This window comes from Lissotriton vulgaris, chromosome 5 (genome assembly GCF_964263255.1).
Source record: "Lissotriton vulgaris chromosome 5, aLisVul1.2, whole genome shotgun sequence".
Classification (NCBI taxonomy): Eukaryota; Metazoa; Chordata; class Amphibia; order Caudata; family Salamandridae; genus Lissotriton; species Lissotriton vulgaris.
The window spans coordinates 1569994500-1570017798 of NC_141693.1; the positions used below are offsets into that span (position 1 = coordinate 1569994500).

Genomic DNA, 23299 nt, shown 5'->3' on the forward strand with positions numbered 1-23299 from the left:
ATTCTGATCAACGATATTCTTGACTTCCATATTCTGTCCCTACGATATCAAAAATTAGATATTTGTGCAGGTCGATAATAAAAATGCAATATTTTGACTGTTCACCATTTTGGGCAGTCTTGCTGGAGATAAAGAAGCCCTGTGGATGGTAAAATAGTGATTCCTTCTAAGTCAAGCTGGTTTTACAGTAGCATATAAGATGTTGAAGAAAGTTTGCCACGGGTCTTCCCACTGTTCATTTGACATAAAGGTACTCCATAATTCTTCAGCAAGTTTAAAATCTCCATCAATGGCTTCTTCTATAGACCAGTAAAAAAGAGGAGACCTCCTTTCTCCCCACCGGTCTAGATACTAGTTGCTCCTCCAAGATGTTTACTGTGCCGATAGGGTTTTTTAAGGTTTTAGGACCAATTCTGCAGCTGTAGATGTTTAAACCTGTACATATCTCCCTCAAGTCTATTGTGGAGTGATAACCATGGTTTCAGGGAACCCGCAGAACCCAAGTCCCTCCACATATTCAATCCAGCTGCCTTAAGTGGTATAGCTAATTTATCCTTTAGACAATCTGGGAAACCCTGTAGAGTCCCACAGGGGGGCCATGCTCGAAAAGTAATTAAAGCCAGTGCATTGTTTAATTCTAGCCCATGTACGAGCCATCCCCAGCAAGACTTTCAACCTAATCTTTTTTTTAAACTTCTAGTCACCATATCTGAACAGAAATCCCTCCTGGGGGGGATACTCTCCTTTCAGCATGGCAGAGAACATGGCCCCCGTCCCTGTAAGATCTGGAGTTTTTAACAGCATTCTTGTATCTGATAGCTGAAAAGCCCTAGCGTAGTATTGTATATACGGGAGTGAGAGGCCCACCTACTTCCTCCTATGCCTGAGCTTCTTCCAAGCTATCCTTGTGGCCCTATAAGACCATATGAATGATTTAATTGCTTGCTGTAGTTTATTGATCCCCTGTTTATCAAAGTGTAAAGGAATGGTATCAAAGAGAAAAGTGATTTTCGGAAGTATGGCCATTTTTATCAAGTTTATACTGCCCAAAATGGTCAGCGAGAGATGAGCCCGAGATTTCATGAGTTTGTGGCATTCTCTGGATACGATGGCAAGGTTAGTCCCTGAGATCTTGTTAATATTCTGGACAATCCTGACCCCCAGATATCTCATTTCACTCTTAGTTTGGTGCTGACAGTCCGGCAGGGTCTGCGCCATGATCTCAGTCTTTCCAGCATTAACGTCATAGCCTGAAACCTGCCCGAAGTGTTGTGCCAACTTAATAACCTGAGGAAAAGATGTCTCCAAGTCAGAAGAGAGGATCAAAACATCATCCGCATAGAGAGCTACCATCCTCTCCCATGCCCCAAACCTGAAAGGTGAAATGCCCGGTAAGCATGGGCGAATTTTGCGAATCAGGCGTTCGTGAATTTTGCGAATTTGCGAACTCGCAATCCGCAAAATCCGCGAATTCTCGCGAATTTGCGGATTTTTTTTGTTTTTTGTGTTTGCAAGGATTTCTGCCAGTTCGCAAGGATTTCTGACAGTTCGCGAGGGTTTTGTACCAGTTCGCAATTGCGAACTTACATGTCGGCTCGCAACGGTCACGATTATGTTGTTTCTACGTCTGGTTCATCATCACAGGTTCCCAGCACCCTCTGTTTCACCCCTGCCACCCTCTGTTTCACCCATGCCACCCTCTGGTACATCAATGCCACCCTCTGGTTCATCATCACTGTAGATTATAGGGGGAAAAAGCAAGCACACCTGCCTGCTTCAACTGACATGAATTAATTTGGGGTTGATTTATTAATGTGTCACTGTTTTAAAATTCCAGTCTAGCACCTGCTTCCTTATCTGTAATTTGCTCTCTGTTGCAGTGCAATTTTTTTTCCAGGACCTTTGTGGCCTACTTGTAGCTATTCTATGAGCCTGCTGTGAGGGTCAGAGCAGGGTCATACAATTGTTGCAACTAGCAACCGAACTCTGGAGGGGCCCTTGCCAGGAAGCACTACAGGGAATGGTTACTAATGATGAGTTTGAACTTTTGAACCTGCTTTCAATTTTGCAAAACTCGTTTTTCTGCAGAACAGCATTACAACAACTGTAATGCCCCACCAAGCTTGTATGAGAAAGTTGATTTCTAATCCAAAAGTTATCCAAAGAAAATCAAAAGGCCTCAAATCCAAAAAAGTGCAGGCAAATGTCAACCTGAGGAGTTATTCTGATAAAAATCATCATTTTCAGAAGGTCTATGCTGCTTGCTAGTAGATTTCTTGTGCAGAATTGCAATTTTTGTAATTTCGCGAGTGCGAGATTGTTGCTGGCCGCCGCACCTACATGTTCGCAATTGCGAACTTACACCGCACGCCACAAAATTGTATCACCATGAAAAAAAAATCCGCTGCTTGCGAATTTGCGGATTTTTAGTAAATTCGCGAGCGTTCGCGGATTGCGAATTTACCGAAAATCCGCAAAATCCGCGAGCGTAACGGATTTTCCACCCATGCTTAATGCCCGGCTCATCCCTCAAATGCTGAGCAAAGAGCTCAATACACAGGTCAAAGAGAAGCGGGGAGAGGGGGCAGCCCTGTCTTGTTCCCCTGGTGATTTGGAAGGGTTAGTCAGTTTGCCATTGACTAGGAGTCGCACCGAGGGATCGCAGTAAATAAGCTGAATGACTCGAGAGAACTTCACTCTGAAACCAAAACTATCCATTACTGCCACAAGATATACCCAATTGACCCTATCAAAGGCTTTGGTAGCGTAGAGTGTCATCGCTGCAAGCAGTAGTGAGAAGGTTGAGGCTAGGTCAATAGTACCAATAAAATCGTAGGTAAGATCAGATAAATTCCTACCCCTCACAAAGCCCTTCTGATCGGTGTGGAGTAGTCACTGCTCCCAACCTGTCTGCTAGGATCCCCGCGAAGACTTTATAGTCTGTGTTTAAAAGAGAAATGGGTCTGGGTTCAAAATCAGCGAGATGGTGGCTTCTCCCCATGAAACAGGAAGCTTAGCACCTTCACATAGAATCTCATTAAAAAGTGCAGTCATGGGCGGGATAACTAAACCAAAACTCGCCCGAAGCTTACCTCTGAGATGGACGAGGCGGTTAGTGATTTTAACAGGTGGGTGCTGCAGGCGGCTATTACGTCTACCAGACATGCCAATGTGTCTAGGTCCCGGCACATCCCTTCTCAACCCTGGTTCTCCCCTGAGCTGAGGGAGTTGAAACTGGGCTGTAAAAAGCTGGAGCGAACTTGGAGGCGTGGGTACAGCTCAGACGCAAAGGACGCCTTGCGCTCAGCCCAAAAAAACTACTATGCCGCAATTAACATAGCCAAAGGGAACTACTATGCAGAGAGAATTGCTAAAGCGGAAAATAACAGTCGAGAAATCTTCTCTATTGTCAAAAGTTTCGTATCCCCGGTTGCTGAAACTACTATACTCCCGTCCTCTGCGCAATGGTGCGAGGATTTGTCCAGCTTCTTCATAAATAAAATAGTAAAAATTCAGCAGGATTTGCTTTCCGCGCTACAGGCGGATAGCTTAGGGGATGGCCTCCCTACCTTGCCATGCCATTGTGAAACTCAACAGTTCACAAAATGTTCGCTGGTTGCGGAGTGTGATGTCCTGTCTCTTCTTCAGTATCTTAAATCGGGCTCCCCTTCCGACCCCTGCCCTGCCTGGGTACTTTCGGAAGTGGCTAGTATTGTCTGCAGTGATGTCACCCAGATAGTGAATCTTTCTCTATCTTCTGCAGAGGTCCCCGTTAAGTGGAAGCAGGCAAAGCTTTTGCCACTTCTGAAGAAACCAGGGCTGGATGCTACTGTTCCCGGAAATTATCGTCCCATTTCCCTTTTGCCAGCATTGGCTAAAATATGCGAGAAAGTGGCCTTTCGCCAATCGGAGAGCTTTGTGGAGACCTCCAATGCTCTGCATCCAGCCCAGTCAGGCTTTAGGGCGGCCTACAGTATGGAGACGGCTCTGGTAGAGATGGCGGAGTCGATTCGGGAGTGTCTGGACGGGGGCGGCAGAGCGGTCCTGATTTTGTTGGACTTCTTTGCCGCGTTCGATACCGTCCCCTACGAGCTCCTCCTCGCCAGGCTATCCGCAATTGGCATCAGCGGCAATGTCCTGGCCTGGTTGTCCTCATTTCTTTCAGACAGGACACAACAGGTCTGGATGCCACCCTATGCCTCTGAGCCTAAACCACTTCTTACCGGGGTCCCACAGGGATCTACCCTTAGTCCCCTACTGTTCAATATCTACATCACCCCCCTGGTTTATCTAGCGGAACAGTACGGGGCTAAGATTATAGGGTATGCTGATGACACGCAGCTGCTCTTTACCTGGCCAGACGATCACCTGGACACCACAACGGTCCAGCTCTGCTTGTCTTCAGTTTTTCGCTGGCTATCTCTGGCCTAGCTAAAATGTAATGAGGGTAAATCAGAGGTCCTCTTTTATGGCTCCTTCCCTCCTAATTTCAAAAACTCGCTGTGGCCCCCGAATATTCCCAGCCCCAAGGTGATGGGCGGCCCTGCCAAAAATCTTGGTATATGGTTTGGGGAGGATTTAAGATTTGAGGACCACATAAAGAAATTATCCGGGACATGCTTTGCTACTCTAAGAATGCTTCGAAGATTTTTTCCATTGCTCCCTAGAGAAGCTAGGGAGACTGTTGCTTGAGCACTCATTTTAGCAAGGCTGGATTATGCGAACGCCCTGTTTAGCAGCATTCCCGCTTACCTGGTTAAGCGTCTGTTGGTCATCCAGAACGCCGCCGTCCGTCTCCTTTTCAATGTTCCGAGATGGAAGAGCGTTCGCTCTTATATGTCTACCCTTCATTGGCTGCCAGTGCCACAACGTATCCTTTTCAAATCCCTAGTGCTCTCATTCAGAGCCATCCATGACCAAGGACCTGCCTATCTGAAGAAGAGATTTATTCTCTATGCTCCCACAAGAGCTCTCAGATCGTCTTCTTTGTTTAAAATGATCCTCCCTCGCTTTAAGTGAACCAGACTAGGAGGCCAGTCCATTGTAGTAGTGGCAGCCCGAGCCTGGAATGCCCTTCCCCTTCACTTGCGCTCCTCACAGTGTATAGCCCAGTTTAAGAGAAACCTGAAAACCCATCTTTTTAGGAGTGTGACATAAGCTGACTCTTGTTTGTTTCTCCTCTGTTCTTACCCACCGCGCCAGGATACTCCCAAGTAACAGAGCGCATTATAAAATGATTTATACATACATATACATTATACATACATAACTGTCTCCCCATCAGGCCCTGCAGCCTTTCTTCCCTTGCAGGCTGAGATTGTCTTTCTGACCTCTCGCTGGGATACAACTAGCCCCTGATTTTCTCATTGAGAGGAGTTTAGGGAGGAGCGCCTGCTTCCAGTTAACCACTCACTGGCACTAGTTTTATCAACTACATTGTTTTCTTCATATAGGTCTTGAAAAAAGGCAAAAATGGCATTCCCAATCACTTCATCGGTAGATACGTAAGTGCTGTAATCCTCGCAGTCTATTTGCCTAATTACATTTCGAGTCCTATCGGCCTTGACCTTCCATGCCAAGAGTTTATTGCCCCCCTCTCCATATTCAAAATGGGCAAGCTTGCTAGCCTGCCATCTTTTGGTGATTCTTTACTGAATAGATGTATCTAGCTGATCCTTCAAACTGGCTAATTTCGCCAGCTGTTCTTGGCAATTTGAAGAGACCATCTCGTTGTTTAAACTCAACTCCACTGCTTTCATCTCAAACTCTCAGGTAACCATGCCTCTTAAAAAAGCCTTCCTGGCATCCCATACCACAGAAATCTTGGCAGAACCCAAATTCCTTTTAAAGAAAGACTCTGATTCCTGAGATAAATACTTGATTTCAGATTTATCGAGTAGCAGAGAATGATCAAATGTCCATACCCTTGAATGTTCTTTCCCTTCCAGAACTAAATCCAACCATACAGCTGCATGGTCGGAAAAGTGTGGAGTTGAGAAGCTGATGTTCTTGATTCTACCCCTCAGGTCATGGCTGACCAATATGTAATCTATTCTAGACTTATGGTGGTACTTATTGGTATAAAAAGAGACACCTAATTGAGAGCTCTATCTCTCTCCCCACACGTCACACAGTCCCAACTGTGCCATCATCATTTGGAGATATGTTCGGGATTTAGGCGATGTGGTCGCCCTGCTACTTGGAGACTTATCTAGTACAGGATTGAAGACTATGTTAAAATCACCTGCCATTATAATGGGCTCTGGAAATTCCAAAAGATTTGAAAAAATGGTTTTCAGTGAGGAAGTATTATCTTGGTTCGGGCCATAGTTGCCCACCACTGTCATCAGAGAACCTGTAATAGACATTTTAACAATGGCCCACCTGCCACCTGGGTCTACCAAAGAATTTAATAAACAAGCCTTTGCTTGCTTTTTAACCAGAATAGCTACTCCTCTGATTTTAGCACTCTGATTGGAGCTAATAAGATGTTCAACCCATTTTACTTTTCTGAAAATTTCAGACAATTCCTCCTTTGAAAGATGAGTCCCTTGCAGAATAATATTCTGTGCAGGAGAATCTTTAAGATACTTCGGGGCAGATTTACGAACCCCATGCGCCACAATTGCACTGCTGTTGCGTCACTTCTGTGATGCAGCGACGGCGGAAACCATGCACCATGCTGCGCCCTATTTACAACGTGACACATCTAGCGAGATGCGTCACATTGTAAAGCCCTGCACTATATGAAACCTGCGTCAGGTTTAATGTGGGCTTTCCCGCGCAGGGGTGGGGGTTCCATCGCAGGTATGCCTTGGAAAATTGCCCGAGTGAAGTCTACAAGTTTGACTCAGTCACTTTACCGATGCCGCTGTGTCAAAACCTTGCGCCTGCTTGAGGCAGGCGTAAGGCGTGACGCTCCATTTTGAGGATAGGCCAGGTTGTAACAGAGCTGGAGTTGCGTCGCGCTCATGACACAACTCCAGCACTGCGCCAACCTTACGCTGGCAGATGCAACACACACTTGTTTATCCTTGTGTCATGATGCACCGCATTATAAATGTGGCCCATCTGTGGTGGTGCAAGGGTAAACCAGTGTCACACATCTTTCCCCGCTGATTTGCAGGGATACGCCAGGAAACGTAAATCTGTCCCTGCAGAATCTTCACCCTCCTAGATTTTACTCGTAGGCCATTAACGTTCCAGGATTTAAAAAACTCAGTGCTACTCATGGTGGTTTAGACACCATAACCTTTAGTGTGCTACATCTAACAAAGTACAGATCCCAGGTTAAACACAACAAACATGACAAACGTAACAAATGTGAGATAATCGGACTGAAAGGCGAATGAGGAATTTTTTCTTATTATTGCCCCTATGCTCCCCACCTTCTGCTCCCCCTCTTGTCCTGCAAGAGCCACCACCCCTGCTTCATCCCTGAAGAACCCAACGCTCATTTACCTGGACTAATAGTCCAGATTCTGCTACTGGGGCACCCATCGAATCCGTCTACGCTAAAAAATACTGCTCAGAAAAGAGGCAATTGACTGAGGCCCAATAGAAAGACCCTGTCTCCAGTTTTCTTTTGGATTAGCTTCTAGATGCGACCCCACAAATTTAGGCTTATCAATAGTTAACTGGTAAGTCAATATGTCATACCTATATCTTTAATGTCTGTTCTCTCAGGAGCCTTTGAACCTGAAATAAGATTGAGATTGCCCCCATGAGCCCTAAAGAACCATATGCAAAGTTTATATGAGTCTCCATTACTAAACTATTTTGTGGCCTTGCCTAGGCTTTCCAGAAGTGCATCTGCTTCTTGGACTGATTTTAAATTGTATATCTTATTATTGTATATAATTTTCAAGAGTGCAGAGAACTTCAACTGGGCAACCGCACCCAGTTTCTTAAATTCATCCATTTTCCTGCCCAGATACCATTGTCTGTTCCATGTAGCACATGTCAAGTCAGAGCAAAGTTTGCAAGAAAAATCCCTGGGTTTCAAGGATTTTTACTTCAGGGCACAATTTAAGATTTTTTCCTACAGGGAAAACATGAGAACATTTATGAGAATCTTCCTTGGTTTGGACCGATTAGGATGTTTCCTAAAGGGGTCCCACTGGATCCTCTGTATAACCTTCTTCAAGTCCTCCTCTGATTCTTCTATCTGGAGTGAATCTTTTATAAGGGTCACAATGAAGGATTTGATGTCATCTCCTTCTATACCTTCCGGAACGTTCAAGAGACGTAAATTATTTCTCTGTGAATTGTTTTCTAACTTCTCAAGCCTGTCCCGGAGTGATACCTCCTCTTTCTTGAGTTGTGTGGTTTCTGCTCTAGCAACTCCCAGATCGTCCCTTATCTCTCCCACTGAACTTTCTAAGGCTACTCTCCTGGAGTTTAGGAGGTCGGTTTTCTTCTCTAGCGACTCACAGAACAGCCGGATCTCCCCCTGATTTGCTTCAGAGACAGAAAACCCCTTACTGATATCCACAGATATAGAAGAGAAGAGAGCCTCCATAGAAGCTGCTGAAGGCCCAGCAAGTCCCTGCTCCTCAGAGACTATGACTCGCTCTGTGCTGTCATTGTCCGCCCTAACTTGACAGATTGGGTTTACTTCTTGCAGGCCACCATTGTTTGTGCCCAAGGCCCTAATTTGGGCAAAAGCAGAAGCTGCCGAAGCCATTTCAGGAGAGGACTGTAAAGCAGAAGGGGGACTATTCAGCACTTCCATCCTACCTAGGGAGGATACTGCCTCCCACTGCCCCTTTGAACACTTCCTCAGCGCCTACCCTTTGTTTAACTATGTCCAACACTAATGGCTGCAATTTAAAATAGGACCACAGGGACGGAGTAATCTTAATCTTAGAATCCAAGGAATAATTTGTGGCTCTAGCTGACTTAATACTCCTGCCTTTAATCTCACAATGCTGAAAGGTAGAGTGGCTATTAACAGCAACCATATCTGGTGTCACGCAATCTTTTTTCTCCTCCCCCTGATTTTGTCCGTTGCTTGTGCCCAATTCTCCTTCTTGTAAATGTTTATAAATTTTACTGGCAGGCTTTGTCTTCGTTGCCCCACCACCTCGCCTCTCTCCTCTCCTACCACCTGTCATTGAAAGAGCTGTTGGGGCAGTTTTATTACTAAAAATGCTGGTACGACTTTATATCCCCCTCTGTGTTTCTTGTTCCAGTTGTTTAAACTCCCTCTGTGTCTGTGGCTGTATGGATGTGAGCACAAGCTTGCCCCCCTCCATGGACAACATGGCACTTAATGATACTGCGGCCCCCCTGATTGCCCCCCTGTACCTGGTTTTGTTTGTACTGCCGTGATGATTTTCGCTGTCCTAACGGTTGTGGCTGCAGCTGTAACAGTAGTGGGGGATCCTTTCTCCTCCGTAGGCGAAGGCACACTCAGCCACTTCGAAGATACACCCCTCTGTGATACCGGCGAATGCCGTCCTGTGCTGCCTCTACCCATGTCAGCCCAGAGGAGCCCGGCCCCTCCTCAGCTCCAGGGCGGCTGCAGACCAGCGCGGTAAATCGAAAATCATGCCAACACACATCCCACGGTAACGAGGGGTAAAGGGTGGAAAAAAGAAGGACATTCTACACCCAATCAATGCCAAGTAAAGGAAAATCGGCAACGGGGGGAAACTCGGAAATGGCACTGCAGGTCTTGGCCTTGCCTACATCAAATCCGGGAAGTGAGTGCCTCCGGTAACAAGCGACCGCTCAGCTAGCAGGAGCCATGTTCTCCTATATGTTCTCAATTCTCATCAACACAAAATTATTAATATCAATTAAATAATTTACAAAATCAGTTATCCAATTAAGGGATTAATTCAAATAATTAGTTGCCACTTGATTAAAAATCTAATACATATTTCAAAATAAATATTATTTATATTATTATTAATCACAAGAACACAGCAAAAGTTATAAAATAAATAACCCATATATAAACGGTTAAAAAATAAATATTAAATAAACTGCCCATCCAATTCTCCTGCAAGCCCAGCATCTCACCAACAAATAAATACATGAAAACAATAACAAAATAACATTTTAACAAAACTAAAAAAAATAAACTGGTCAAAAAAAATCGACATAGTTAACATTAACATAACAAGAACTTTTAACTCAACAACTAAGAAATCTAAAAAAAAAATAATAAAGATATTATAAACAACAGTTTTTTTAAAGATATAAAATACCTCAGAAATTATATTTGTACCTTCAATATTAATTTATAAGATTCCGCCCCACAATATTCTTGACCTCATGCTAGCTTTGACACAATATTCGATTCAATCGATAATTTGGAAACAATAATGTGGTGTAATACCAGTAAAATCATTTATGCTAGGATTACTTTTGTGAATTCTTGGAAGGCATGAATGAGGAAAACACATTAGTAAATTGGACATGAGGTCTTTTGAGGGTATATATTTTTTTTGGTGAATTTGTGTGTTAAATTATATATCGTTTGTGTATTTAGAAGTCCGCAAACCGTCCTCAAATGTTCACTGTATCAGATGACTAGTATAGTGGCAATATTCGAGGAATCACATAATTGTTTATAGCTCATACAGCAACTTGCAGATCTTATGTAATTAGTGTCACCTTCCCATCACCAGATGGTCTTGTATAGCCATGGATAAAAATGTATTGTGGTCCCGAGACCACAGAACATTTCAGAGAGCTTTTTGGTGGGAATAAGTTGACTTTTCAAACTTCTAAGAAGTGTCCTAATTCCACCTGGTGGCTCCTTAAGAATATGTGTATCTTCTTACCATTGTTTCGGACCAGGCCCCATCCTGTAGTGACACACAGTTCGAAACCTGTGTATTCTTCCTCTTCTTCAGGGATGCAGACTGGTGAAACGGTTTTAGTGAAACCAACAGGGGTTGCAAGTTTGAGAAGAGCTATATCAAACTCTTTTGTTTGTGGGTTCCAGTCGGGGTGGACAAACACCTGTAAGGAAAGAAGCAGGGAAATCACATTAAGCCCTTTGATGATCAGGAATACAGAACTAACACCAGGACAAACAGGATTACAACAATGGCAGGGTATTCGCCTTTGACAAAAAATATAACAACCTTATCCCTAAACCACAACCTGAGACTAAAGAGCCAGCTACATTGATTAGCTCCAGTTACTTCCACTTCACTGGATGCACCGGTGACCAGTTAGAGTGAACATGAGGGGACTGGAGGTAGGGACAACCCTTTTTTACTGGAGGTTTTAAGAATAAAGAAGGGGAACCGGGAGCAAGAAGTCGCTGCACACAACTGTAAGTGCAACAAAACACGTATTGGCTGAAGCTGTTGTGAATAAACTGAAGCGCATGTTCCAGGAAAGACTCAAGCTTTTGTCACACTGTTATTCATAAAATTGATACACTGTTAGCGTGTGCAGGTGACGGTTCTGTTTTACCAGTGGATATCCACACATTGGGGTGGAGGGTGTCTCTCCCTACCCTTATGCACCGCAATCCTCACTCAGTACTAGAGTATACTTACTTGCGTATTACCCAGGAGTGTCAATACCCTATAGAACCACCTACCAACCAGTTTCGCTAACACCATTTTCACCGTTTTCAATGATATGTAACATTTTTATGGTTAGTACTTCAGTTGTAACGTCACAGTTTTAAATTATATTGAGCCTTTCGATGTTTAGTACCGTTAGTCAACATGATTTTCACAGTTTTCCATTATATTGAATCTTTTGATGGTCAGTATTGTAGATGTAAGACTATATAAGAGATTTCCATTACATGAAGCCATTTGATGGTCGATACTGCAAGTCTAACACACTTTTCACTATTGTTCATTGCATGTCACTGCACAAAAACGTGGACCATTGTGATTTTCCCATGGCAGCTTCTCACATTTTACTCATGTACCTTGATTTATTTATGTAATGCGATTTTATATAGCGCGAACATTACCCGAAGGTGTCAGAGCGCTTTACAAAAGAACCAGTTGCGATACATAAGGATTTAGGATTACATGAGTTAAATAAAAGATACAAACAGAAAAAATTGAAAAATTGCAAATGTGCAAGTTGTAAAGTCACACAAGGTAGAGATACAAACAGAGAAAATTGCAAATGTAAAAGTTGTAAAGTCACTTGAGGAAGAGATACAAATGGATAACCTCTAAGAATCACATAGGAATGGTAGTGAGTACAATGGTCTACTACATATACTAGTGGTTAGAGTTATCTCTATATACATATCTATACAAATAGTAGATTTGCTCAGGATTACATTTTACTAGTGATTAGGCTGGACAAGTATATATCACATATTTACAGAGTTACCGCGGAAATAAAAAAAAATAAAAAGGGGTAGAGAGCGGTAGAGAGCGGTAGAGAGCGGTAGGTGGGGAGAAGAGTTGGAGGCTGAGATTGGTGAGAGGAGAGAGGGGGACTTGAGGGGAAGAAAGAGATAAGGCAGTACAGCAAAAGAGAAATGACTGAAGGTCGGCAGGATGGAATCCAATGGACCAAAGGTAAGGACAAGAATCCACAAAATGGGGGACCCGGGTCATGGGCATCGATGGAAACCATCTCAAGATGGCAAGATGCACCCAGGTCAGGACCCAAAAACCATGAGAGCAGAGTTCCATTAAGTAGGGTCGGAGGGGGGACACAGTCACAGGACCAAGGGAGGGCAGTAGAATGTCTGCTGTTTGCGTGCACAGGCACATCTCCACAAGGGCATCAGGCTGATGACCCATGCAACAAGGAGAGCAGAGAACTGGAGTGAGCCTCAGAGTAGGTAGGGACCACAGAGACCGAAATAGAAGAGTCTCCCACACGTTGCCTACCCCGCTGGGAACAGTGACCAATTTTGGCCAAAATCCATGAACGAGGAGGCAAGCCAGAGCCACCGTTAAAAAGGAAGCGCTGTCCAGAGAGAGGTACTAAGTACTAGGATGATGCTACAACAACATATCGATGATCTGATGAATATAGATCCAGATTCAGATTGACATGAGTTTGGGTTTGTTGCCTATGTAAGGGCAAAAGGAGGGTCTGTAGTTCCATAGTTTGAGGGTCTGAGGTTTGATGGTTCCGAACCTGTTCAATAAAGGTCGTCGGAAATAGATGATTTTGGTGTCAGCGGACCGCAAATCACGAGTGTGGTGTGTACGAGTGTTTTCGCATTAATCGATCAATGAGAACACTACGTGTTCAGGGATTTCGTTTGAACCCTCGGGTTCCATTTTGTGAACGGCAGCCATTTTGTGTGGTTGCCCTCACATAGGCCGATGACTGCGGCCGAACGAGTCCTTGGGACACGTACACCTTAGCTGACTTCTGAATGACCTGGCCGAACTGACTCCCATGCCCGAGGCTGACCTCGCTGAGCCAGTTCCTTGTTAAGGAGCTGGTCAGATAAAGATCAAAGAGCAGGACATGCCGAAGTTTACAGCACACTGCACCCACCTTTCTAACTTGCTTCCAATCTGTTTCTGCTCCTTCCTTTACGATATAATCACTGATTTGGGTTGAGGTTTTATGATGGGTTTGTCCGGCCTGATCGAACAGGATATTGGAATGTGCTTGGTCATTTCTGGTGGGCTGGACAACGCAAAATGGGATTATCGTCATGCGCTACTTTTGAAATGTCACGATCTGATTGGTTAGTTTGTATGTAACTGATGCTACTTTGGAATGTGATTTTTGGCATAAAAGACCATGCTCCGCTCATTGAAATTGTGCAGTCTCTAGCGAACCACCCGTGTTGTGCTTCGTAGATCTCTGTTCCTGGTTGCAGCCAATAAACTTTGGTCTTTGACGTCATCAAGAAGCTCCCCGTGTATATGTTTGCCAAGGCAGGGGAACTCGAAGGCATTGGGCGTTTTCCCTGGCGCCGCTGGGTTCTAAAAACCCGGTCCTTCAGGAGCACTCTGCCATCTTGTGCTCAACAAGCTCACATCTGACCCTGAGAGTTTAAGGCCGGTGGGGGGACAGGTCATTGGAGCCCCCACCATCAATACCATAACATCTGGGGGAACACCAGGATGATTAGCAGTGCCCCCGCTCACCGTCTACCATCCCGTGGTACGTGACAGCAGACAGTGGAGACCCCATGCATCCAGCGCTGCGCTCACCCCTCAAGTAGCACATCGCCAGCCACCAACTCCGCTCCGATCTCCCGCATCGCGAGTGGCTAGGCATCACTCACTGGCACAGTGTCACAAGTTAATTACAGCAAAAGCAAACTGCTCCGGCCCGAGAAAGATGTGTGTGTGCATTGTGCACATTTTTGATAAACAGATTGAAGAGTTTCTTTTTTAACTTTAACAATGCCCAACCTTATGGAGTCAAAGTAAAGGGGACTGAGCCAGTACGCCCTGGCTCAAAAATCGCCACTAGGCTTTCATCCCAAGGCTGAAGAATGTCTGGGGAGCAGGGAAGTGTGGGGCCGTGGCCACGTTCAGAGGGAGGCTGCATCGTTTGCTTGCAGTGTGTGCAGGGGGGAGGGAGGGACATTTTGGGAGAATTCCAGCCGCTCTGGAATTGCCTGAGTTCATGCGCAATGTTGGTGCTCTGCGTGGGCCCTGTCCTCCTCGTACCCAAGCCGCTTATCCATGTGTTGTTGATTTAAATAAATAACTATTACTGCTGCCCATTGTAATCCTTCCCGGTTCGGGGATGAAAGGCTGTGTTGGCCCTGCCAGGCGCTAACTTCTTCTGACCTGCAGGTCGTTCCTGATGCCAGCAGGAAGTGCTCACCTCGCAGAGACACCTTTCCAAATCGGAGATACCTTTACATAACTTTTCAGGACATTGGAATGCCTTTAATTATGGCACTGCATCTAGTTATGTGCGTAGGTCGCATCTGTCTGCAGTGTGACCTGGGTATGTCCCCTCCGCGACCCTGTGAGCCCCGGGCGGCCGCCGCTCAGTGGAGGCTGGTGTTCATGGGCGAGATGGGCGCAACCCTTGGGGGATTAAAAAAATATGAGCTGGAACACTGAACATCTAGCAATAAATTGTGCTGGCTGCTCGGTGAACAAACATGGGTAAATCCAGGATTGAGGTGGTAGAGGCGAGCACTGTGCCACTGACTGAATAAGTAATCATTGTTGTGTAATTTAATTAATGAACCAACACAGCCGAGTGACCTGACGGCTGCCTGCAGCTTGAATTAAAGTGAAAGCGTGCATGACTAATTTAGAAGGAACACCGGCCGGGCCTTCCACAGGTAGACAGACTGCCAGCAGCCAGTGAAAGGGCCGGCCGGTGTTTCCTCTAAATTACTCACACACTGTGTGTGCACACTTTCATTGAGGCAGCCAGCAGGCTGATGTAAAATCTTTTGAATGTGCTGTCCGGGGCTATGGGTGAGTGCCAGAAAGTCGCAGATGGTAGATCCTTTAGTTAACAAATGTTCTGAACCCAAGCCTCTCCCTTAGCTGGACGGTATTGAGTATTACTACTATTCTAAGGGAGAATAGTTAAGGAAGTTCGCATGGGATAGGTTTGATATGAACTCTTTTATGGGGGTCTCTTGCTGCACACTATTGGAATAGCTGAAATATGAGAGTAGATTTTGTTGTAAATAATAGTTTTGCTCTATTAGAACGTGAAGAATCCTAAAGGTAGTAGGTGGGTTTAATATGTGTGATATGAATGACTGAGACATCATTGTAGGTCCTTTGTCATTTCAGATCTGTTTGTGAGCAGCCTTGGGAACACTACACCAGATTAATCAAGTTGTCAGAAGCAGGGACCCCTTATGCTCTTCACTTGGGGGCATGTATGTCAACAAGAGCCCTCCAGACAGATTTATTATTGTTTTGCACATGCAGCACAGCACAACGAAAGTTGCTGTGCTACATTGCACAAGGAGGAGAAACCTGGCCAGAACCATATCTAGCTCACTATCCCGGTGCTACTGCACAAGCAGGCTGTTTAGTTCCACGCTAAACATTGCACTATGTTTCAGAGGTGAACGTGTGTTGTCTAACAGGATTTATTCTAGAAGTATACTCTTCCAGTACAAAATCCGATGCCCAGACAAATTCCTAAACAGTCCATACACTGCATGTGTGGTGTACAGTGCTGCATACATACGAAGTGTAGAACGTTTGGAGAAAGTATTACATTTCTTATTGTTAGTGCTCGCTTGGAGTAGAAATTTTTGGATGCCAAATATGGTCTAACTATCTTAGTAGAGCAGGCTTTGCACCAGAAACTAAGGGCTAAGTCTTATCTCTCAGTCAGACCAGCACCCAGAGTTCAGGACCAGCTATCTTGAAAGTTGAAAATATTTATAAAGCGCACTGTGACCAAGCGGCTTCCTTAGCAATACTTCACCTTCAGTCGGATGCTCCTGGGTCTTGTTGTTCTTAGCCATGATATGATGGCCTTGACGCGCTTGAATTTGATTATATTCTATTGAGTGGAGAAAGTATGTGTGAACCTGGGATGCTAGAATGTTCAGTATTTGCTCTACTCCTTCCTGCTCCCCTATGGCTGTGTCATTCTCCACACCCCCTTCCATAACTCCTTGAGGATCTATTGTGTTTTGTCACCCTCCCATCCCTCTTTTTCCCACTGTGTCACTTTCTGTCCTCTCTTACATATCATTCCTCTCTCTTATCTCTATCACTTTTTGCCTTCATCTTGGTGTCTCCCCTTTCTTTTCTTTCATACTTAGCTGTCTAGTCCATGTCTATTGTTTCTCTTCACTTAGGTGCATTTAGATTTGTATATTTTGTGTTGTCTCTCCTTTGTTCTACCATTCTCTATACCTTTCAAGCTTCGCGTTCAGTTCTTTCACTTTCTACTTTCATTTGAATTCACACTCCCTCTGTTTCTGTTGCCGCGCACGCTGCTCCTTTCTTTATCCATGTACTATTCTCATCATTTTCCTGCCACCATGAACTGTGCTCGCTTGTACGTTTTTTTATCCTGCCATCTCCTCTGTATTTTTCTGGGGAAGCACTCTACCATGCCGATGGAACCCTCCTGTACTTCGGTGTATGAATATTTTCCACCAGCCACCACTGACTGTGGCAGTGAAATTCGGGAACAATGTTTGGGGGACACGTTCATTTCTTATGTGAATATTATGCAGACACGTTCATTTCTGATGTGAATATTATGCATACACCAAGTGAGATATATCATCTCTTGAGAATTTGATGCAAACTTAGCAAACAGAGATGGCCACTCCTACTTCAAGCTGAGCCACATATATAGGGCTGAGGAAGGGATGCTGAGGGAGGGATGAGAACCTCCCAGACTCCATCTGCTGATAACTGGTTGTACTACGGGTAAAAGCAGCATGGTGACCCCTCAAGGAGACCCTGTGCACAGTCATGTAGGGCTCCTCTTTTCATAGCTGGAGATTAGAAGTTGAGAAAACAGATGGTGAGGAAAGCGTTTGTGATGGGGAAACAGCTGAAGAGTTTCAGGCCTGGACTAAACCATGTTAATGTTAATGTTATGGGTGTCTTATATAGCGCTCGGCTACTCCGAGGAGTGCTTTCAAACCCACAGCAGACTAACAGAAGGCAGAGGGAAGAACGCAAAAGAAACAGCAGATCACTGTCCATAGAGCCACGTCTTCAGGCCTTTTCTAAAGGCCAGCAGGTTTGAGGTACCACGAAGCGACAAAGGGAGGGCATTCCAGAGCTAAACCATCTAGTTTGAGGATAGGGAGGCCCACTGCCTAAAAGAAGGGTGTGAGCCAAACAGAGTCAACGTTTTCTAGAATGGGCTATAGTTCACCTGAAGGACAACAGCTCTGTGGGGAAAGCTCCTAGATGCTGCAGCGCGCCTGCAAACGTAGTACTTGCACAACGTTCCACTCACCCCACTCATAATGTTCCCCCACCTCGCTGTGCTGCTGTACGCAAGAAAGATTAGATTGACGTCATGTTGTCCAAGGTGCAGCCTTTTATTCACATCAAACAGGGTCATTCAAACCAAACCAAGACGAAAGAATTATTCTATACTTGCATATATGTTCTATTTGCAAAACACACTTTCAACTGCATAAACAGGAAAAAGGCTGTGAGGCAAACAGGCAGAACATTAAACACGATTATGATCTTGACCTTGACCTTCTCAGAATATCCAGCCCCCTCTTGTGTCTCATCCGCTGCTCACATTGTGCCAATAGGTCCCAAAGCACCACAGCCCTCTACCGGTTTTCTTCAGGACACCCATGCAGAACTATGCTGCACCATTCCATGAGGCCTTGCCAGGAAGATGGTTGCACTACTTAAAATCCAGGGCACTGCATGGCGCACCAACCCACCAGGGTCCTGAACACAGGCATTTTCCCAAGGATCTAGCCAGTTCATCCGTTGCAGCTTAGGGCAAGAGAGTGCAGGACCACCAGCAGTTCAGTCCACCCTCCCCGCCTGCCCGGTGTACACGCAAATCCTACCCCCTCTTTGGGTCAGTCTAGTCTCCGAACCTCCATTTTTCCCTAAATGCTGTCGCTGTCCCTGAGCCCGCAAGGTTGTTGATAGCGCTTCGATGTTGGCACCTGCTTCCAGTCTAGAACTAGGGGACAAAAGAGGCTGCAGACCCTGTTGCACCAACTTACATGGCCCTCAAGGTTTCACCTGCATCTCCGATGACAACATTCCCACTGCACCTCCAGATGACATCACTGGTCAGTCCCATATACATGCCCTTTCTGTGCCAGGTGGGTCTCCAGCACGTGGTACTATTATGGGCGCCCCTCCCCTAGGCACATGTGGCCCCCGTTCATAGTACGTGGACAATGTGCCGCCTGTCCCCTCTCATAATGTACCCCCTTGTTGCTGTACCCAAGACAGATTAGAATCACGTTATGTTGTCTGAGGCACAGCCTTTTATTCCATTCAAACAGGGTCATTCAAACCAAATCAAGACAAAAGGAGAAGTATTCTATACTTGCATATATGTTCTATTTATAAAACACTTTCAACAGCATCAACAGGTAAAAGGCAGTGAGGCAAATAGGCACAATATGGAGTGGTGTGGCTCACTGGTTAGAGGCGGCAGACCCGGAAGCAGACAATGGCCCGGGACCAGGGTTCAATTCCCGATGCGGCAGGGTCGTGGACCAGGGTCAGTGGACTCGATAATTCTCACCTCGGTGCCTACTCTAACCAGGGATCACACTCGGCAACTCTGGGCATTAGCTTGCCTCATCTCTACAATGGCCTCCACATTCGCTGGGGATGCCTGGTTTCACCTTGGAGATACCCAGTAGGGACCATCTCACAGGGATAGCCAGGACGGGTTCCCCAGCGGTCTACAGCGCCACGAAGTCTCAGGGCAGCAGTGCACTTTACAAGACACATACATTACAATATCAAACATGATTATGAACTTGACCTTGACCTTCTCGGCACATCCAGCCCCCCTCTTGTGTCTCATCTGCTGCGCACATTGTGCCAGAAGGCCCCAAAGCGACACAGCTCTCTCCCAGTTCCCTCTAGGACACTCATGTAATACCATGCTGCACCCTTCAATGAGGACTTGCCAGGAAGAGGGTTGCACTACTTGAAATCCAGGGCACAGCAAAGTGCACTGACCCACCGGGGTACCTGAACACAGTACATACATCGTGGGTTAGGGCAGGAGAGTCCAGGACCATCAGAAGTTCAGTCCACCCTCCCCACTTGCCTGATATACACAACAATCCTAACACCTCTTGGGTCAGTCTAGTCGCCAAACCTCTATTTTTCCAGAAACCCTGCCACTGTTTCCGTGTCAGCAAGGCTGTTGACGACACGTCAATGCCATCTGCTTCCAGGCTGGATCTGTGGGGACAAAGAGGCCGAAGACCCTTGTACGCTGCCTTAAATGGCCCCCCAGTTTCCCGCTGCACCTATGGATGACGTCACTGGCTAGTCCCACATACCTGCACTTTCAGTGCTAGCCCTAAACACAGGACAAAGGTTCAACTGTCAAATGCATTCTGCATTGAAACCAGGTTACAGAATGTTGAACCAGCATTGCCTGCATACTACTGGCCCAGATGAGGGTCCCAACAGGCTGAAGCTAGATACAGAACCACTTTATTTAACAGAGGGGGCGTGTAGAATCCAAACGCAGGTAAAATGTGATAGAAGGCAGAAACAGAATGCAGGTAAAAAAGAGCCAAGAAAGTGTTTTAAAGGAAACATAGCAACTTCTAGCTTTCACTGTTGCGGAGCAGAAAAAACACACAATCCTAATATTTGTGATTGTAGATGGATAAAAGTAATAGGGAGCTCTAACTTCCAGGTCTAGAGCTTCTGGAGAGTAGGAGCATCTAATGCCCCATGTGAAGTAGTGAACATATGCAGGGCATGCCCACAAACCACCACCCCAAGCCCTGTGACTTCCACAGGCATTTGCAAGTCCATTGAAATCATGGTGGCCATCAGAAACAGATCCCATTGAAACTGCAGACTCAGACACAATGAACACCAGAGCGCAACACATGCTCAAAGGAAATCATGCTAATTGTTCTCACCTCGGCAATTCCCACTGTCTTAATGACTTCTGTGTTATTTCCTCTGTCGTGTTCTCCAAGAATCACAAGGTGGGCGGTTCTGGCAAAGAAAATGTTTCACTATTAGATACATTTCGATTTCAGGGAGGCCGCTATAGACCTCACAGACCTCTTAACAATGTGCTTTGGGTGATATTGATCTGGTTACGTTCTTAATGCTTAAACATCGGGGTGTTTGATAAATTGGCAAGTTTGGCACTTTACTTAGTATGCAAAACTTGTGGAGCTCACCAAATTCAACCACGATTTTAAGCAAATTTTTCGCTCGAACCTTTAAGAAGTTTCTCCCTTTGGTTTTTCAAAATTCATGAAGATTATCACATTTTAAACAAGAATTTTACAAAAGTGAGAAGGAAACCCCTTTGTAATTTCGCATACCCTTATAAAAAAAAGCTCTCAGATGCATGCTAGAATGGAGATAAAAAATTACCCTACCAACTTTTGCATCTCAGTTCCAAAGGCCACACACCTGCAACTGTGATCTCACCCAAAAGAATGACATAGTTAGACATCTATCTAGACTTGGCCAGGGAGCGCACCTGTTTTTCATGATGATGACCAAGCTATATAGAGCAATGGGGCTTGACAAGCATTTTCACCCAAACTGAAAGAACTCACAAGCCACCTCTTTGTGGTGCACACCACCCTAAAAAACATAAAAATCACCTTTAAACTCAGACTACAAAAAATACATTTTCTGCTTAACATGTGAAAAACCCTTGTGTTTATGCAGCCTGTCTTCAATGCTTTATTGCACCACAAAACGGTCCGAGAGCATGAGATCTTTTAAACAAATATGAGTTTTTACTCTCAGCCTATCAAACGAAGTATCAATGGTTAGGCTGTTCTGATTGGCTCTGTAGTAGCTGAGACCAGATTGACCATTTATCCTATCAGGCATTTGCAGGTAGAGGAAGGGCCAGGGGCTAGGGCCATTGGAGTCCTATTTGTGAAGACCCAAGGCATCTGACGTCATATTCTCCAGCTCCACAACGGTAATAATGGCAGGCATAGGGGCCGATTATGATGGCGGACGGACCTGAGTCCGTCCGCCACCATAGAGAAGGAGGGACCGTCCGCAGGGGCAGCGGCGGTCCCTCCATGCAGATTAGGATGTGACCGCCAGGGTGGCGGTCACATCCTCTATTTTTAACATTGCGGCGGGTGCAGCTTCAAGCTGCACCCGCCGCAATGTTAAAAATGCATGTATTACATTTACATGCACAAAGAGGCAGGCACCGCGCGGTGCCTGCCGCTTTGTGCATGTAAATGTTGGGGGGTACCATAGGTACCCCCCATGTGCACCCCCCACCCCCGACACCCTGGGGGCCCGCAACGGGCCCCCAAAAGCCAAAGTCCACATGCTTTTCCACGGCGGAAAAGCCGCCGCGGAAAAGCATGTCTCCGTGCAAATCCTAATTTGGCTGACGGTGTCTTGCAGACTTCACCAAATAGCCCTCCCCTCCCCACGGATCAGTGGCGGACGGACCTACAGTCCGCCGCTGGTCCATCCGCAATCCCACCGCCATCCTAATCTGGCGGTGGGTGTTCTATGTGGCTGCAGCGGTGAATCCGCATACTCCGGGACGGCGGTGGCTTCCGCCGGCCCGGAGTATGCGGATTCACCGCAATCATAATGAGGCCCATAGTGTGAGCTTCAGTAGAGAGAGCACAGATACTGAAAGTAGAGATGTGGGGGCTTCTGCAGTAACCCCAAAGTAAAGACGCTGGAGTTCAGAATGTCAATGAGCAATAAAGATGCCTTTAGATGTTTCTTTTATCTACTCATATTTGCTATGTGTTAAAAGACAGAGGTCAAAGATTAGGCTACATCTTCTGACTAATTGCTGAATGTTATTTTAACATGCAGATTGATGTTTACTTTTCTTTATCTGACTTAAAAGCTAGAAGATTTTGTAACAGGAACTACATGACAAACTTTCTGGGGTATAGGGAGTGACAAAGGAAAGGCTGTAGAATGTTAGTTTTGTAGTGTAGCTCCTATATTCCCAATAAGCTCTGCGCATTGGAATAATATATCATATAGATTAGACGTAGGACTGAGATCAACTAGGTCTCATTCGAATATATTAAACTTATTATTGAGTGCCAGCCAGCCAGCTCAGAGGCCACTAGAAACTTTCTCGAATTCACAGGTAGGATTAGTTTCTGACAACCGCAAGTTTCAAGGAAACAAAGATGAGGTGCACAATATTTTGGAAACCTGTATCCTTCAACGTTGAACAAACCAAAAACGAATACATAGGTTTTTCGTCCTACTCAGTTATGGCGGATATTTTATCCTTTTGTCCACTCCACAAGTCTATTGGAGTATTTTACGGGAAAAAGGGTTCTCTGAGAAAAGCACAAATGAGTTACTTTTAGTATCTAGCATTAGATTTGTGCCTTACCAAACGTTGGGTGCCATGTAGTGTAGTTCCTATATTCCCAATAGGCTATGCGCATTGTAATAATATATTCTATAGATTAGACGTAGTACTGGGATCAACTAGGTCTCTCTTGAACATATTAAACTTAATGGTGAGTGCCAGATAGCTCAGAGGTCACTAGAAACTTTCTCGAATTCACAAGAAGGGATTTGTTTCTGACAACCGCATAAACATGACAACTTTGTTTCCCAAGAATAAGAAATATATCTCTAGATTCGTGGAAACAATAGATAAGTATTTCACTTAGTTAATCGTGCATGCTTCGTTTCTACAGAGTTGCTGAGAAATACAGAGACGGGCGTTTTCAATAAAAAGGTTT

General features: G+C 45.3%; 1 protein-coding gene across 1 annotated transcript in view; it reads right to left on the reverse strand.

Annotated features, from left to right (window-relative positions):
- Positions 1 to 23299, reverse strand: part of LOC147716690 (chymotrypsinogen B-like) — an 85302-nt gene that overhangs the window by 15624 nt on the left and 46379 nt on the right. Inside the window, exons 4-5 of the mRNA XM_086923645.1 lie at positions 20492 to 20570; positions 10797 to 10977 (exon numbers count right to left, since the gene is read on the reverse strand). Coding sequence (XP_086779771.1) covers positions 10797 to 10977; positions 20492 to 20570 — 260 coding nt within the window. The remainder of the gene's footprint in view (positions 1 to 10796; positions 10978 to 20491; positions 20571 to 23299) is intronic.